This window comes from Musa acuminata, chromosome BXJ3-11 (assembly GCF_036884655.1).
Source record: "Musa acuminata AAA Group cultivar baxijiao chromosome BXJ3-11, Cavendish_Baxijiao_AAA, whole genome shotgun sequence".
Lineage (NCBI taxonomy): Eukaryota > Viridiplantae > Streptophyta > Magnoliopsida > Zingiberales > Musaceae > Musa > Musa acuminata.
The window spans coordinates 27,323,904-27,339,439 of NC_088359.1; the positions used below are offsets into that span (position 1 = coordinate 27,323,904).

At 34.2% G+C, this 15,536-nt stretch overlaps 1 protein-coding gene across 1 annotated transcript in view; it reads right to left on the reverse strand.

Annotated features, from left to right (window-relative positions):
• Positions 1-15,536, reverse strand: part of LOC103971663 (uncharacterized) — a 63,016-nt gene that overhangs the window by 42,521 nt on the left and 4,959 nt on the right. Inside the window, exons 2-8 of the mRNA XM_009385739.3 lie at positions 10,772-10,818; positions 10,495-10,594; positions 10,059-10,166; positions 8,146-8,262; positions 7,775-7,925; positions 7,031-7,278; positions 1,410-1,586 (exon numbers count right to left, since the gene is read on the reverse strand). Of these exons, the coding sequence (XP_009384014.2) occupies positions 1,410-1,586; positions 7,031-7,278; positions 7,775-7,925; positions 8,146-8,262; positions 10,059-10,166; positions 10,495-10,594; positions 10,772-10,818 (948 nt within the window). The remainder of the gene's footprint in view (positions 1-1,409; positions 1,587-7,030; positions 7,279-7,774; positions 7,926-8,145; positions 8,263-10,058; positions 10,167-10,494; positions 10,595-10,771; positions 10,819-15,536) is intronic.

Below are 15,536 nucleotides of genomic sequence, written 5' to 3' on the forward strand. Positions count from 1 at the left end.
CCTATAGCAGTCCTCTGGATGTCAGAGCCTATGAAAGATAAACAATAACTTGAAGTTAACACCAAAACCATATATCCATGCATAGTCACACTAAATCCCACTTGCTTTTTATATGTTACACTTTGATATATCATAGACTAATGGCTCTAAGTTCAGTGAGTTTTGTATGCACTTTATCAAAAAGATACACGTAGGTGAAAATTAATTCCTTGCCTTTTCTTAAAATATATATATTGGAAAAGTATCTATAATTTTCTCTATATATATACCCCTAGAAATTAGGATCTTGAAATATTGCACTATCTCATAAAATAATACAATACAAATGAGCCTTCCTAGTTTTACCCAAGGTTCGCAATACCGTACCGTACCGGTGTTTCGACCAGCGCTCGGTACCGGTACGGTACGGTATACCGCTCGGTACAGTACTCGGCACGGTAATAGGTGGTCCGCGTACCGGCAACGTATCGGACCGGTACGTACCGCCCGTACCGGGCGGTACGGGTCGGTACTGCAAACCTTGGTTTTACCCGACAGCTTCTAACTGGGAACATTAAATATCTTGGAGTTCCACTTCAGTAAACTCCAGCGCAACGTGTGCACTGTAACCAGAAACCTATAATCCCACAATTGAATGTAGCACGTGCATCCCAAGAGTCAACATTTAAGAGAGACATACATGTTCCTGTTAGTTGCCATAGAAAATGGAGCATTCTTTAATAGATTGTCAAAAGAAAGCTGTGTGCTTCCTGTTCATTGTTAATCTTCAGTTTCTAGACAAGTGATACACACGAATGTAGAACAAGATATCTGATGGCTGCAATGTGTTAAATTAAGACACTCTGACTCACTAGATTGGCAAAAGCTTTTACCTAATTTGGTTGAAACATTCAATTTCAAAAGAATGAGAAAGAGCATGATCTCTTGGAATATATTTAGTGCTTTACCTCTTCTTCAAGCTGGTGATGGCCACAGCTAGAATTTGGTTGATGGCGATTACAACTAGCAACAAGAAAAGTAAAGGCACACAGAATAACTTGTGAAATGGTCATCAAACAAGACACTGAACTTTTCAAATAACAAAATGATATGCATATATGGTTAGTGGCAAATATTTTAAAATATAATTTTTTTAATTATAAAAGATTATTGTTTTCAAAATGCCACAAATTTTTAATAAACAAAATATCAGTTGAGTGGTGGTAGGCATACAGAATCATTCAAAGAGTCAAAAGTCCAAAATATTTGCATTTGTACAAAGTGCCAAACAGAAGAGGAATTTATAGTCCATGATCTTATATTTTTATGTTTACATAAAAGAGAATATGACACAATAATATATAATAAAATTATTACTACATGATAAAAAATGGCAAGAGATAATATTATATCACAAACCAAGTAAACACCTGGGAAGGAGCTTCCTTCTTGTCACCAGAATTGTGGTTGTTATCATCTCTTACATTCAACAATGTCTTTGTTCTAGAAGGGCCAGCTCTTTTTTTTCTGTATACAAAACCCCATAGTAGAAAGGCAGAAACTAAGAAGAGGTAGACAATTGCCAATGAAAAATCCAGACATTTGATCTGCATAAAATGGAAATCGGATTAACAAAAAAAAAAAAAAAAAAAATTCCATGGATACTGAAGCATATAATGTAATTTGACCACACAAACTATTCAACATTTGATGAGAAAAATGTCAAAAGGCACCTGATTTTTCATATTGGCCTGTCAATTGAGAAAAATATCCAACTTAAAACTTCTAAGGTTATCGATTGCACCAGTATTACTTTGTGTAATACTAGTGTTATGCACAAGACATACAAATGAGAGGAAGCTCCTTGGTGGATCACTGAGGGTTAAAATAATAAAGACTTCCTTGTTGAAAAACTAAAGAACGTGATCAAGACATTCTAAGTGCACTTAAATTGATTCTCAGCTTCAGATAGCAAGAAATTTGCTGAGATGGACTCAGGTATATGGTATCATTTTATTTGTTAGACATCTTTAAGTAAAGATTGAATCAGGCATAAGCTCGATTCCCTGAAACCCCAATTCCCTATATTCAACATGTTATGTGTGGATCAGAATAAGATGAAAAAGGATATTAAATATAATAAAATCTATTTTGTGGAAATCGGTATAAGCTAAAGGTAGAGAATAGATGTCTTGCCATCCTCATTCAAGAATTTCAGTAAATAATTCTAGTGGTTCTTGTTTTTAGCTGTAGTTATAGTTTACTCTTTAGCCAAATTTGCCTCTAGCATAAACCAGTTTATGCATGTTGCATACTAATCTGTATATCAGAAACAAGTAAAGAAGCTGACTGAGATGCCATATGGATGATTGATGTTTCATTCTGTCTTCCGAGGAATTCCCTGCCTTCTTGATTCAATGGAATCAGAAAACATATACACAGAGACGTAAAAGATCATCAGCTAGAATCTGCTTTCTTTTCATAGTATTTTTATCTGGTCTTATAGATTAATCATGAGTAAGCCGCACCAACTCAACATTTAGAAGTTGATCAGCAAAATAATCCAAGGCAATAAAAGTGGGTTGCATACATTAAGGACAATGACAATGGAAGACAACATGTAATGCACTAGTAACAAATATTGAGGTCTGTGTAGTAATAAATTTGCCGGAGTAAGAATGAACCTGAACTGATGCAAATCCAACATTTAAATAGAAAATCTTGGAACATCATATTTGATAATCTATATTGAACCTTAAAAAGAATATAGTTCAGAGTATTGTTCAGAACCTTCAAACTAGTGAGAAAAAAACTCTTTCTTAGACATGTCTAGATGTCAGATAAAATCTATGTAGGGACTGCATATATATGAACAGCATGCATCAGTTATATACATACTCTCATAATCACATTCCAGACATTATACACTGTAAGGATTGAAATACCGTACCATACCGGTGTTTCGAGCTTGGCTTGGTATGGTACGGTACCGTGTACCGAATGGTACACCTAATTTAGGTGTAAAATCCTCTAAATTAATCAATAGTATCTAATTAGATACTTAATTTAGGTACACCTAATTTAGGTGTATCGAGCAGTACACCTATTAGATACTTAATAGTATCTAATTTCGAATTAATCAATATTAAATACACTAATCATAACATTAAAGATCTTAATTTCTCTCTAATTAGAGAAAGAGAATACATACCTTTTGATTAGAAAGTTCTTCCTCTTAATATTCCTAAATTAGCTTCGATTCAATTCACAAATCGTTGTTTTGTAGAGTTTAGGAGCACAAATATGAGAAAAAAAGAGTTTGAGATAGTTTAAGAAAGTATGAGAATGAAATGAAGTGAAATAGGGGTGAAGAAGGGTTTAAAAACATATGAGAAAGGGCTCCAACGGTCAATTTGACCGTTGGAGCAATGTTATCAAGCTGTAACGATCGATTTCAACTGTTACCGAGCTATGTCGGGCGGTAACGGTCGAAATTTCGACCATTACCGAGCTGTGCCGAGCGGTATAACCCCAAAATTTCGACCGTTACCGAGCTATGTCGGGCGGTAACGATCGAAATTTTGACCATTATCGGTGTGCTTGATATAACCCTGTATCGTCCGATACGGGGCACTTTTAAGCGTTCTGCCCGGTAACGAGCGGTCCACGTACCGGTAACCTATCGGACCGACACGTACCGCCCGTACCGAGCGGTATCATTCGAAACTATATACCCTAATACACTATACACCTTCTTTTAAAAACAAAAACAAACAACGAAAAAGAAAGGAGTGTTAACCTTTGCACACTCTTGACTTCACCTTATCTATCCGATCCCTTGTCAAGAATCTACAGACATGGAAGCGACAATGGATGCAACTGTAAGGCAATAAAGCAACTGGAGTCCAAAGTCCAAAATTAATCAAAAACCACCACCAACTGTATCTAGACTTGCCCATAGGATGCATATCATCAAATTAGTGCCCACGATAGGTCGCGTAATTCTTTTTGGCAAATATTAGTGCCGGCATATCATGTCATGCCAAGTTTCAACAACTTGGCATGCCAACACATGCCATTCCAAAGGCCAATTTGACTAAGGATTAATTAGTTCTATTTCTCGATGGGACTGGGAAGGGATATAACTTAGTATTAGAGTCTCACCTTGATGTGGTGGAAGTCATCAATTCGAGCCTGATTATCCCCAAACCCAATGTAAGTTCTTCTATTTTGACTTGCTCCCCCCCCCCCCATGATCAAACAAGAATGGATAAGAGGCTTGTGGGATTGACGTGATAGGGTAGGGATGACTATATTGCTAGGAGCGAACTCTAGGCTAATATGAAGCGCATGGATACTAGTTATGCCTTCGAATGAAAGAGAATTCCGAGTCAGCGTTGTCTACAAACAAGGAAGATATATACCAACACGGTACCCCTAACACCCATAAGTTAGCCAAACTGGCAATCGTAGCTATTAAAAATTGTGATGATGGATCTATCTTACCTTTCCTTTCTACCTTTTAGTTTCTTGTTCTTTTTAAGACAGGGTTTTCTGTGCATTTTTGAAATGCAAATTACATTAAATAACCTATCTCAAGTTCACTTTCCAATGTAGGTTGTAATTTGTATCTAGAGGTTAAGCAAAGGCCAAAATGCTAAGCATAATATTTCATTAAAATATGAAATATGGACTACAAGAGGGTAAAAGGAAAATATAAGAAAAAGGTGGAAGTGTTAGATTCACAAAGCATAGAAGTGACGGCTAGTCTCTTCCACTGTGACAGTTGCATTGCAGTTACATACTTACATTAACCTTCCAATATGAGAGTTCAAATTGCAGTTTTGGTGCATAGGAAGCCTCTGCCATAGTTTTCCAAAATATTTTTTATTTTTTTGGTTCCTAGCTTCCAGTATCTCCCGACATAAGGAGAGGGAGACACTGGAATGCAACTAAAAAAACATGAGAGGGAAAAGACCATTCCAATCATTTCCAACTTAGACAAGAATTTGTCATTTTTCTTAAGATAACTATCAATTCCTATTGCCAACAACATTTGTCACATTTATAAGCTTTTATATAACTGGACATCCTATCCAACCCCACCAATGCATGGATTAAAATATATTTTTTTAATCCTCCATTACCTGATTAAAATTTACTTGAAACCCACATATTAATATAGAAAAGTATAAACATTATAACCCCTATTATGCATCCTATCTGCTAGTCAATTCTGACAAACATTTTTTGGATTACCTCTTTATTTCTTCATAAGCCAACGAACCCCTCTTTCATTCTTCACATCGATTGAGGAAAGTTTGACCGCAAGGAGGGAAGGAAAAGGATGGCATCATCTTAAGAAATTAAGTAGGTTTAGGGTTTCCAATGGCATCATATGCATAATTTAGGGCTTTTCACTATTTTATTTATTTGTATAATTTTTTAAATTTACTAAAGGCAATTATATTTTTTTGTTTTTCTTATGATTGAGAAAAAATCATTGAATTTTGTTCAGATTAAAAATTATTTTATCAATCATGAATTTAATTTTAATTTTAAAAGAAAAAAATTATGGATATGAAGTTACGCTTTAGAATTTAGATATTTGTTGATTAATTAACATGATAATTTCAAAAACAACACAATTGTATTTTATCAGTTATAAATTTAAATTAATCAAACTGTGCCCATAATGTTATACTTTAGAATTTGGGCATCATGTTGAATTTGTTAATTCATGTTGATAGTATAACATAAGAAAAATAAGAAGTATAATCATATTTTAACAAAAATTATCCAAATTACAAATAGCGAAAAAAACTACTAATTTCTTTATGGCACAGTTGATGTAAAAAACGAGAGAGGATAGATATGTTAGCTTCCGAAGATATGGAGAGGTAACTCCCAACTCCATAAGTAATTGTCAATTAGCATGACCCAGGATAGGGGTTACAATGTTTATACTTTCTATATAGTATATACAGATCTCAAGTATATTTTCATTGATCAATGAGGGCTTACAATTATATATATTTTAATATATACATGGGGGGTTACATCCTAGGTTCTACATTGACTGTTTAGGTGGTAGGCAATGGTCCAAGCAGCCACCTAGTGATCAAGTTTGTCAAACAGGCAACCAAAGTCTGCAGCATCTGTGGCATAAGCAACAACAACTAACATCAATATGGCAGATATGGTTGTCTTTACAAGTGTTACCACCACCAGCTGAGGAACTAAATTTGTTATTCGTAGAACAGAAACAAGTGTAAGGAGTACAACTTGAGAATTAAACAAGGAAAATAATCCTCAAGTACTTCCTAGTTGAGAAGAACCATTTGACCTTTTAAGCATGTCATCAGCCTTGTCAAAAGTCGAGATAGTTGAAGTTGTAAAAGCAAATTAAAACATCTCAGGTTTATGCCCATTTAAGTCCATTAATCAAATCATCCCAATCGAATCGGTTTGCCATATAGTTAAATAAAATAAATAACCATTTAGTGCCATCCATTCAAAGTAGTGATTACAAGTAAACTATGCAGCCTGTTGCTGACCTCCTCCTATGCAGGTACGCAGGGAAATCTATTGAAAAACTGAGCCATCTCTTCAAACAACATAAATGTTCTGTTTATGTTTTGTCAATTCTAACCTAACCAAATCCATGGATTGTAGATTCTAGTAGAACATGTCAAGATTATAACAAGAACAATGCTAACACCATTGAAATAAAGGTTTCCACTAATAGAAGGATCATAACAGATACCAGATAATGTTCAAGACATTGAAAACATGAATCATATCCAATATAAGTTATTCTATAATTTTAACTACAACAAACAGCTATTCGATTATCAAAAATAAAATCAGCTACAAAGATTGATTAATGTAATATAATTAAACTAATTGTTAACTATAAGTTATATCCAGCAAAATATGTTATCTAATAAGATAACCGAAGAATATGTGAGCACAAAATGTGTTAGCAAATTATTGTTATAACAGAGGAATATGTGAGCACAAAATAAGTTAAAATCCAAACATGGGTTACCTTTAAAGAACCAATATTGATTGAACATGATTGCTTCGCATGTTGAGCTGGTGTCGAAGAATCCGAGCATACAGCAGACGAAGGACAATCCCCACAAGAGCATCCCAGAGAAGAGTCGCCGCATGAATAAACAGTTGTGTTCATAGGCTTCATTCCAGTTGAATCACTAATATTTGATCGGAATGTAATTGCATATGGTGAACCAGGCTCATTGAGATTTGCTTGACGACCAAGAAAAGCAAGCCAATCTAAAAGCACAGTGAGAACAAGAGATGATACATCCAATATTTGAATGGAAATTTTTCAAGTTTATTAGTAAATTACAATTAAAAGAAGCACACTTCCACTCTCAAGATTCTACATCTGTGTCATTGTTGCAATAATGGCAAACTTATAAAGCACATTCATGACACAATAATTTATACATTGATGGTAACAAAAGCTTGCAAATAGATCATCATTAAGGAATGGAACAAAGTTAAAACTGAATGGATAATTATGAGCTGGATAAAGGAGAGAGTTGATATTATATTAAGTTATTAACCAAATTCTGTGCTAAACTTTTGCTAAGTTATCTCCAGTAGACTTGCTAAACATATTAGTTGCATAACTAGAGCATCTCTATGTCACAACCTAGCATAAATTTTATCATTTCTCAGACTAATTAGCTCTTTAATTTAGAATGGAGTTATTAGCTATAGTTCCTCTTGCAAGAAAAAGCAAAAGAAGCCATGCAATTCTCACCAGCATAATTATGAGCACCAGCACCAACAAAATCCATTGCACGAGTATTCATACTACCAAACTTCACATCCTTGCATGAATTAAATAGCTGTTCTCCAAAGTAATGAGTTACAAAGAAATCTATTGCATCAACAGCCAAAGTACCATTCACCTGAAAATGTAAAATCATTTCTCAAAATTATGTTTTACAGCACTTTAGATGCACACACAAAGTATAATAAGATGATGTATCATGTATGTCACATCAAACTAAGAAAGCACTGCAAACAGCAGAAAACAAGTTATGTACCATTGAGAAGTCGGTATAGACACAAGAAAGTTCCAAACCTACTTGCATCACATAGTTTTTTTCAAGTAAAAGAAGAAAGCACCTTCTTGATTGATGTCACATTGATGAATAGGCTTTGATTTGGAGAGCAAGAGAGCTCACAGAAGAGATTCAGAAAATTCCTCAAGCATGCTGGACAACCCACAAGAAGAGGAATTGCCTGCAAAAGTTATCCACAAAAAAATAATTAAAATACTAAACAAATAAATTATAAGAAAATACCATTAAGGTATCTAATGTAAGAAATTGTTTCTGTAAGCAACAAAAATGACAACAAGCTCTAAGGCCCCAAATAATACAATGAATTAACTGCTACAAAAATAGTTTATCTATTGAAAAGTAAGGGCTGGATCCAACCCATGGTTTAAAACATAATAGAAATATAAAGTACGATGAATATGGGGTGCATATATGTCAAAATTTTTGCAGCTTAGTATATCATCTGCTTCTGTCATCATCAGCAGTGAAGGCAGCTGGGATCTAAATTCTGAGTATCTAGGGATTGACAACGTATTGGCCCATGGAAGCAAACTTGTTGGTCAAAAAATGTAATAATGAAGTCTCCTTGATTGTATTGACAATGTAATGATGAAGTCTCCTTGATCATATTGGACCATGGAAGCAAACCTGTCGGTCAAACAATGTTTATCTTGTGTGTTTCAGATTGCTTGTTTTCTCCAGTTTTTAAGATTATGTCATACTAACAGCCTATTTGATAGGTTCCTACCAATCCCAGAATCCTTTTCTTTTTTTTGGCTAAATATATGTGGTTGGTAAATGATAAGTCTAATGTTGAGATTAATTATGCTGAAAGTGTCGGTCCTTTTCATTCTAGTTAGAAAATACCACGTATAAATAAATTTTGTTACTACCAAGGTTTTAGAATCCAATCATACAGAGTGGCATGGATAAGTTTTTACTGGTGTAACAACTAACCAATATATGGACCGAACAATTTCACTAGCCACTCTTCCTCCTTTGTTGCTTGTCAATGTCGCTGCATCACCACATCTTCTCTGCCAGACAAACCATACCAGCCTTCCTCAATCACCACCACCACCACCTCCTCCTCCTCAACCTCCTCCTCCTTCTCCTCCTCCTCCTCCTCCTCCTCCTCTCTCTCTCTCTCTCTCTCTCTCTCTCTCTCTCTACTTGAAGTGGTTCAGTTGATACAAATCTGTATTGACACTTAGTATGCTGTATATTGTTTAGATCAGTCCAATAAGCTCAATGGTATCGACTTATATCAAGTGGTAGAGATATTGAGTTGTACCAAGCAATAAGCATGTTGTCCAATACTGATAGCAACTCATAATTTCTTTTGTTTTTTTATTTAAAACTTGCAACCCCCCCCACCTCCTCCTCCCAACACACCCAAAAAAAACCACCTCCTCCGCTGCAATCTATTGGCTGTCCAATGGTCTCTCTCAATTCTTTCATGTTCACGTTGCTAACCACTTCGTACTTACTCTGCCTTGTCAATGTATGTGAATTGTTCTGCTCTGCTGCCCTCATCCTTAAGCAACAACTCATTGTCGCCCAAGTCATGATCTGCCACTTCGACATGCGACGCCCCACCTTCTTTCTCTCTCCATCAGCTTGCTGTGGTCTAGCCGGTACCAAACCAAATTGATACTCGATAGATTAGTAGGTATTGTACTGTACCAACCAGGTCACCAACCAGTAGTGGTACCAAACCGAGATTTTATCCCATATATTAAATGCAATTAAAAGTCAAAAAGTACATGGAGCAAAGGGATAGCTAGAAAGACTTTGGTAAGTCAACATTGCAAAACATCCAACCAGCGTAGAACCATGAACAACGAACAAAAAGAAGTTCTGGAACCATAGAAGATATAGTAAATGAATGGATTAGAGTGAGTAGCCAATGAAACAGAGCATGTACGATGACCTTTATTAGTATTAAAAACTGCAACTGTCAGTAAAAGATTTTACTTGTTGGACTTGCCCACGTAATGTGTCAAACTGATCTGCAGAGCAGCAGACGTTGTCGGTGATTGTTGGACACAGACTCTGGATCTTTGAAGAAAGCAATTCATCTGGCTGTAACCCAAAGGAAAAGAAAGTTTTATTCAATTGATACAGTAAGGTACACATTTCTTAAGTAGTATTCTGCCACTCGATCAAATAGAATACAGGAAAGCAGGACCTCGTTAGAAAAACTTGCAGAGCTTCATTACAAAAACTAACTTCTGCAGAAAATAAGTAGCATGTGTAGACAAATATGCAGTCCACCAGCTTTCTCATGGACGCAAAGGAAAAATTATCAAAATCCTATCTCTGAATTAAACATCTATAACAATCGAACAAAGCAGCATAACCATGTCGTGGAAAAACAAATAATAACATCCAGAGTGCCTGACCAAGTTACCTTCACAGAATGTGTCCGGTTAGGGCAATTTAAAACCTTCCCATCACTGCGTTGTCCACAAATACCATACATGGAACAAAACCCTTCTGCATATATGTCTCTAAATGAAATAAAAATAATAGGCAATCAAAATACAAGGAAGAATATACAAACAAAAAATAAAAATTATTCATCACTTGATAGGAGTGGGGCAAGCATAATGAAAAGTAAAATCAGTATTTTATCAATTTCAGAACATGAAGGTTATGTCTCAAGAGAAAGAATAATTCTGGCTTACTGTGCATTAGATGGCTGAAAATTTGCTGGAAACAACATGAAAATGACCTGCATATATGAGAATGCATCAACTTAGTTCATAGATTCATTAATCTTTCATTCAAGTATTTCACTACAATCGAAAACTCATATGATATTAAGTATTGACAAAAAGATCTAGATATTAGTGCAATTAAATAAATAATTTTCTCAAAGATACCAACCCATTTCATCAACATTTTATCTGCAAAATCATTATCATCCAAGTATTTTGGCCATCTATATGGGGTCACTTCAGAACTGATACATCAAAAACACTAACTTGATAATTTGATAGTTGTTTGAACTTTGAACATAAGTTACCTAGATTGTTGTACCACCTGATGCGGTATGGCATAGGCAGTACATATTGATCCGATAAGTGACGGACACGTAGATCGTCCTGTATCCGGCAGTTATCAATTGTGGATGTGGATTGGATCAATTACTCTACGTGTCCTGTATCCGATAAGTGACGGACACGTAGATCGTCTTATTTGAGAGGTTTAACACTTAAGCTAGAAAAGGATCACGTTAATCAAAAGGTATGTATTCCCTTTCTAGATTTTTGTTGATCTATGAGATGATTAGCCCATTCTATGTTGTCAATGTCTATTATGTTGTTTGACATGTTTATGATGGTAGAGTAAGGTTAATTATAGAGTAATTAAGGTTGTTAATGCTGTGATTAGTGGGTTTAATGTTGATTTAATTGAAATTAGACATATATTGGATGAAATCTATGTATTTAATGTGTACTAGGGTGATTTACATGTTTACGATGATAAAAGGAGGTTAATTAGGGATTAATTAAGGTTTTTAATGCTGTGATTAGTAGATTTAATGATGATTTCATTGAAATTTGACCAATATTTTCTCAATATAATGTAAATTCGTATTAGGGTGTTTGACATGTTTATAGTGATAAAAGAAAACTAATTAGGGAGTAATTAAGTTTGTTAATGCTGTGATTAGTAGATTTAATGATAATTTCATCGTAATTTGATCAATATTGGGTTAATTCTATGTATTTAATGCCTATTAGGATATTTGACATGTTTATAGTGATAAAATAAGATTAACTAGGGAGTACTTAGATTTTTTGATGCTTTGATTAATGGAATTAATGATGATTTCAACATATTTTGACCCATATTAGGTCAATTCTATGTATTTAATGTCTATCACGGTGATTGATATGTTTATAATGACAAATTAGGGTTCATTACATATAATCGAGTTTGTTATTTTGGTAAATTTCTTTAAGGACATGGCACCAAAGGAACAGTCATATGATGATATTTGGGATCATGCCCGCCGTTTAGACAACAACCGCCATCATTGGCAGTGCAAACATTATGTCTACATCGATCGGGGTGAGGAAATCACTCAATTGAAGCAACATTTGATCGGTGATTATCCCGATATTGCAAAATGCAAAAAGGTTCTGAAAGAGATATGTCAGTTATTTCAAAATAAGCTACAATAGGCAAAGGATGATGCAATTCAAAAGAAGGCCAAGGAACAGAAAGAATATAGGTGTGCTACGCAGGAATCATTTTAGGATGAATACGAGAGTCGCGACAATGATGTCGACTCGGGTTTTAGAGATGGTATTCATGTATCACTGGAGTATCAATATATGTATGAAGATGCAATAAGGTATCAACAGCCTAACTCACAATAGGAGGATGGCGATTGCAGTGGATCTGCACCATAGGGATTCCAGAGGAGTGCTAGCACAAGATAGCCAACTACCCCTTATCCTCAGTTAAGCAAGATTGGTAGTCTGAGGCAGGATGGAATCCATGGTTTTATCATGTTTTTAATAGGCACTCGGGCACTCACCTAGGCACCCGAGAGAGGCAAGGCCCGAGAGCCTAGGCGACGCACTTCACTGAAGCACCACCTGGGCGCTCGCCTAAGCCCAAGCGCCTCGGGTGAGCGCCCGATTGAATGCCACCAATCAAACCAAATTGTGAGCTCTAGTTTGATTGAATAGTAACTTAGTTGGTTCAATCGAACCAATTAGGTGGAATTTTCCATGCAAAACAACATCAAGTAGAAAACTTCAAGAATGTTTCGACATACACTAAGTATCCACCTGATGTAAAAGAAGAGTTAGTTGGCTTATATGACTAAAAGAAAGACACAAAAGAACAAGTATTATGGGATTTTACTTGAGAATGATGTTCACCATAATGGAGATGATGAAGAAGTGGAATATCATACAAAAAGTGTCAATGTCAGTGAGAAAAGAATATCTGACAGTAAAGAAAAAGAAGTTGTAATTGCTAAGAAGGCTAAAAAGGGATCGATGGATTTGTATATATATCAAGGATTACAGAATCGATAAGACCAAAAAGGAGCAAAATTAAGGCAAACAAATATAAGTGATGCTTGTGATAAGGAAATAAGGGAAAGAATAATTCAACACATTGCTCGCTTCTTCTATCAAGCTGGAATTCCCCTGAATGCTTGTCGTTTGGACATTAATTAAAATATATAACAGGTGATTAAAACCTCCAAATTATCATGAGTTATGAGTTCCGTTACTAAAGAAAGAGTTAGATTACACAAATGATTTATTGAAATGCTATAAAGAAATATGGACAAAACATGGTTGCTCTATTATGTCAGATGCTTGGACCGACAAGAGATAAATGAGTATAATTAATTTTATGGTCAACTGTTCTTTAGGAACCATGTTTGCGAAGTTAATAGATGCATCTTTACTTATGAAATCTAGAGAAAGATATATAAGTTGCTTGACAAATTTGTGGAAGATATTAACGAACAAAATATCATCTAAGTTATAATCGAAAATGGAAACAGGTATGTTTTAGCAATAAGATTTATCTTTTGAATTTCTTAAACTTTTAATTACTCTATGTCTCCAATGTGAATAGAAGAACTATGTAACTCCTAAGTTTCATCAATTTTATTATTATCTTAGATAAATTACTACAAGCAAAAAAGACAACATCTGTATTGGACTGCATGCACAGTATATTACGTTGATCTAATACTAGAGGACATTGAAAATATTTCTAACATCAAGAAAACTTTATAAAGGGCAATCTTTGTAATTGGATTTCTCTATAATCATACTTATGCTTTGAATATGATGAGAAATTTTACAGGCAATAAAGAATTAGTGAGATTTGGTGTCACATGATTTGTTACTTCCTTTTTGATATTACAAAGCATACATTATCAAAAACACAACCTGAGAAACATATTTACCTCAGAGAAATGGGTGACAAGCAAATGAGCAAAAGAAATGAAAGGTAAAAGGCCAATGGTGTCTTTTTAATGTCATCCTTTTGGAATTATATAGTTTATACATTAAAGGTAATTGACCCTCTTGTTCACGTCCTTCGGTTGGCAAATAACGAAAAGAAGTTTGCAATGGGATATATTTATAAAGCTATGGATAGAACCAAGCAAACAATTCAAAAGTCTTTTGGTGAAAATAAACAGACGTATATGGATATATTTACAATCATAAATAAAAGATGGGAATGGCAACTTTATCATCCACTACCTGCAGCGGGCTATTATCTAAACCCAAAATTTTTTTATAGGAACTCTTTCAAGTTTGAAGTTGAAGTTGTGAGTGGGTTATGTCAGTGCACTGTAAGATTGGTTCCAAGTATTAAAATAAAAAATAAAATCATATATGAATTATCTTTATATAAAAATATTGATGGTCTTTTTGGAATTCCAATTGTAGTTCAATCAAGGACAATTAAATCTCCAAACATTTATAATTTTATATAATTAATATCATGTAAATACATACGTATATTACTATTAATAATAAAGTTAAATTTTGGAGCTGAATGGTGAAGTCTATTTGAAAATTTCATCCTGAACTTACAATAGTTATCCATCAAAATTCTTAGTTGGACTTATAGTATTGTAGGTTATGAACAAAACTGGAGTGTCTTTGAGAATGTAAGTGTATAAAAATATTTATGCTTCAACTAATATGTTCTTTCTTCATATAGACGTATTAATATATCTTTAATTCATATGACATGATAGATTCACACAAAGAAGAGAAATCGAATAGAGCATTAACGATTACAAGATCTAGTTTATATAAAGTATAATCAAGTATTAAAGGCTCGTTATGATTTGTGAAATAATATTGATTCAACCTCATTACAAGACATTGATGATTCAAATGAGTGGTTAGTGAAGAAAATGAGTGTAATCTTACAAGATGTCAAAAATGAACTTATATTTGAAGATGATAGCTTAATATGGGGATATATAGCAAGAGACTCAAATGTTGGAGAATTGCAAACATGCACAAAACAAATGATCAGAGTAAAAATGAGTGCATAAGCCTCAAGTCATCACTTGCCATTATTGAAGAGGAGAAAACCTATTCTGATAAAGATGGACAAGGGGAAGAGAAAAAGAAAGAGGAAGATATGATTAAGTTTAAGAATGATGATGTTGTTTATGATAATCATTGAATTTAATGTAAAATTTATTGTTTTGACATTTATGTTATTAGAATATGGACAATGTGACTTGGTACTTTATATGTTTTTAATTTGATATCATATTATTATTTTTATAATTATATTTATCAATCATAACTTATTTTTTATATTTTAATATTCTAAAGCGCTTTGGGCATTTTGGGACCTTAACGCCTTTTGATGCCTAGCGCTTTTAAAAACACTTGGTAAGAGATCAGCAACTGATATTGTTAATATTGATTTGTAAAT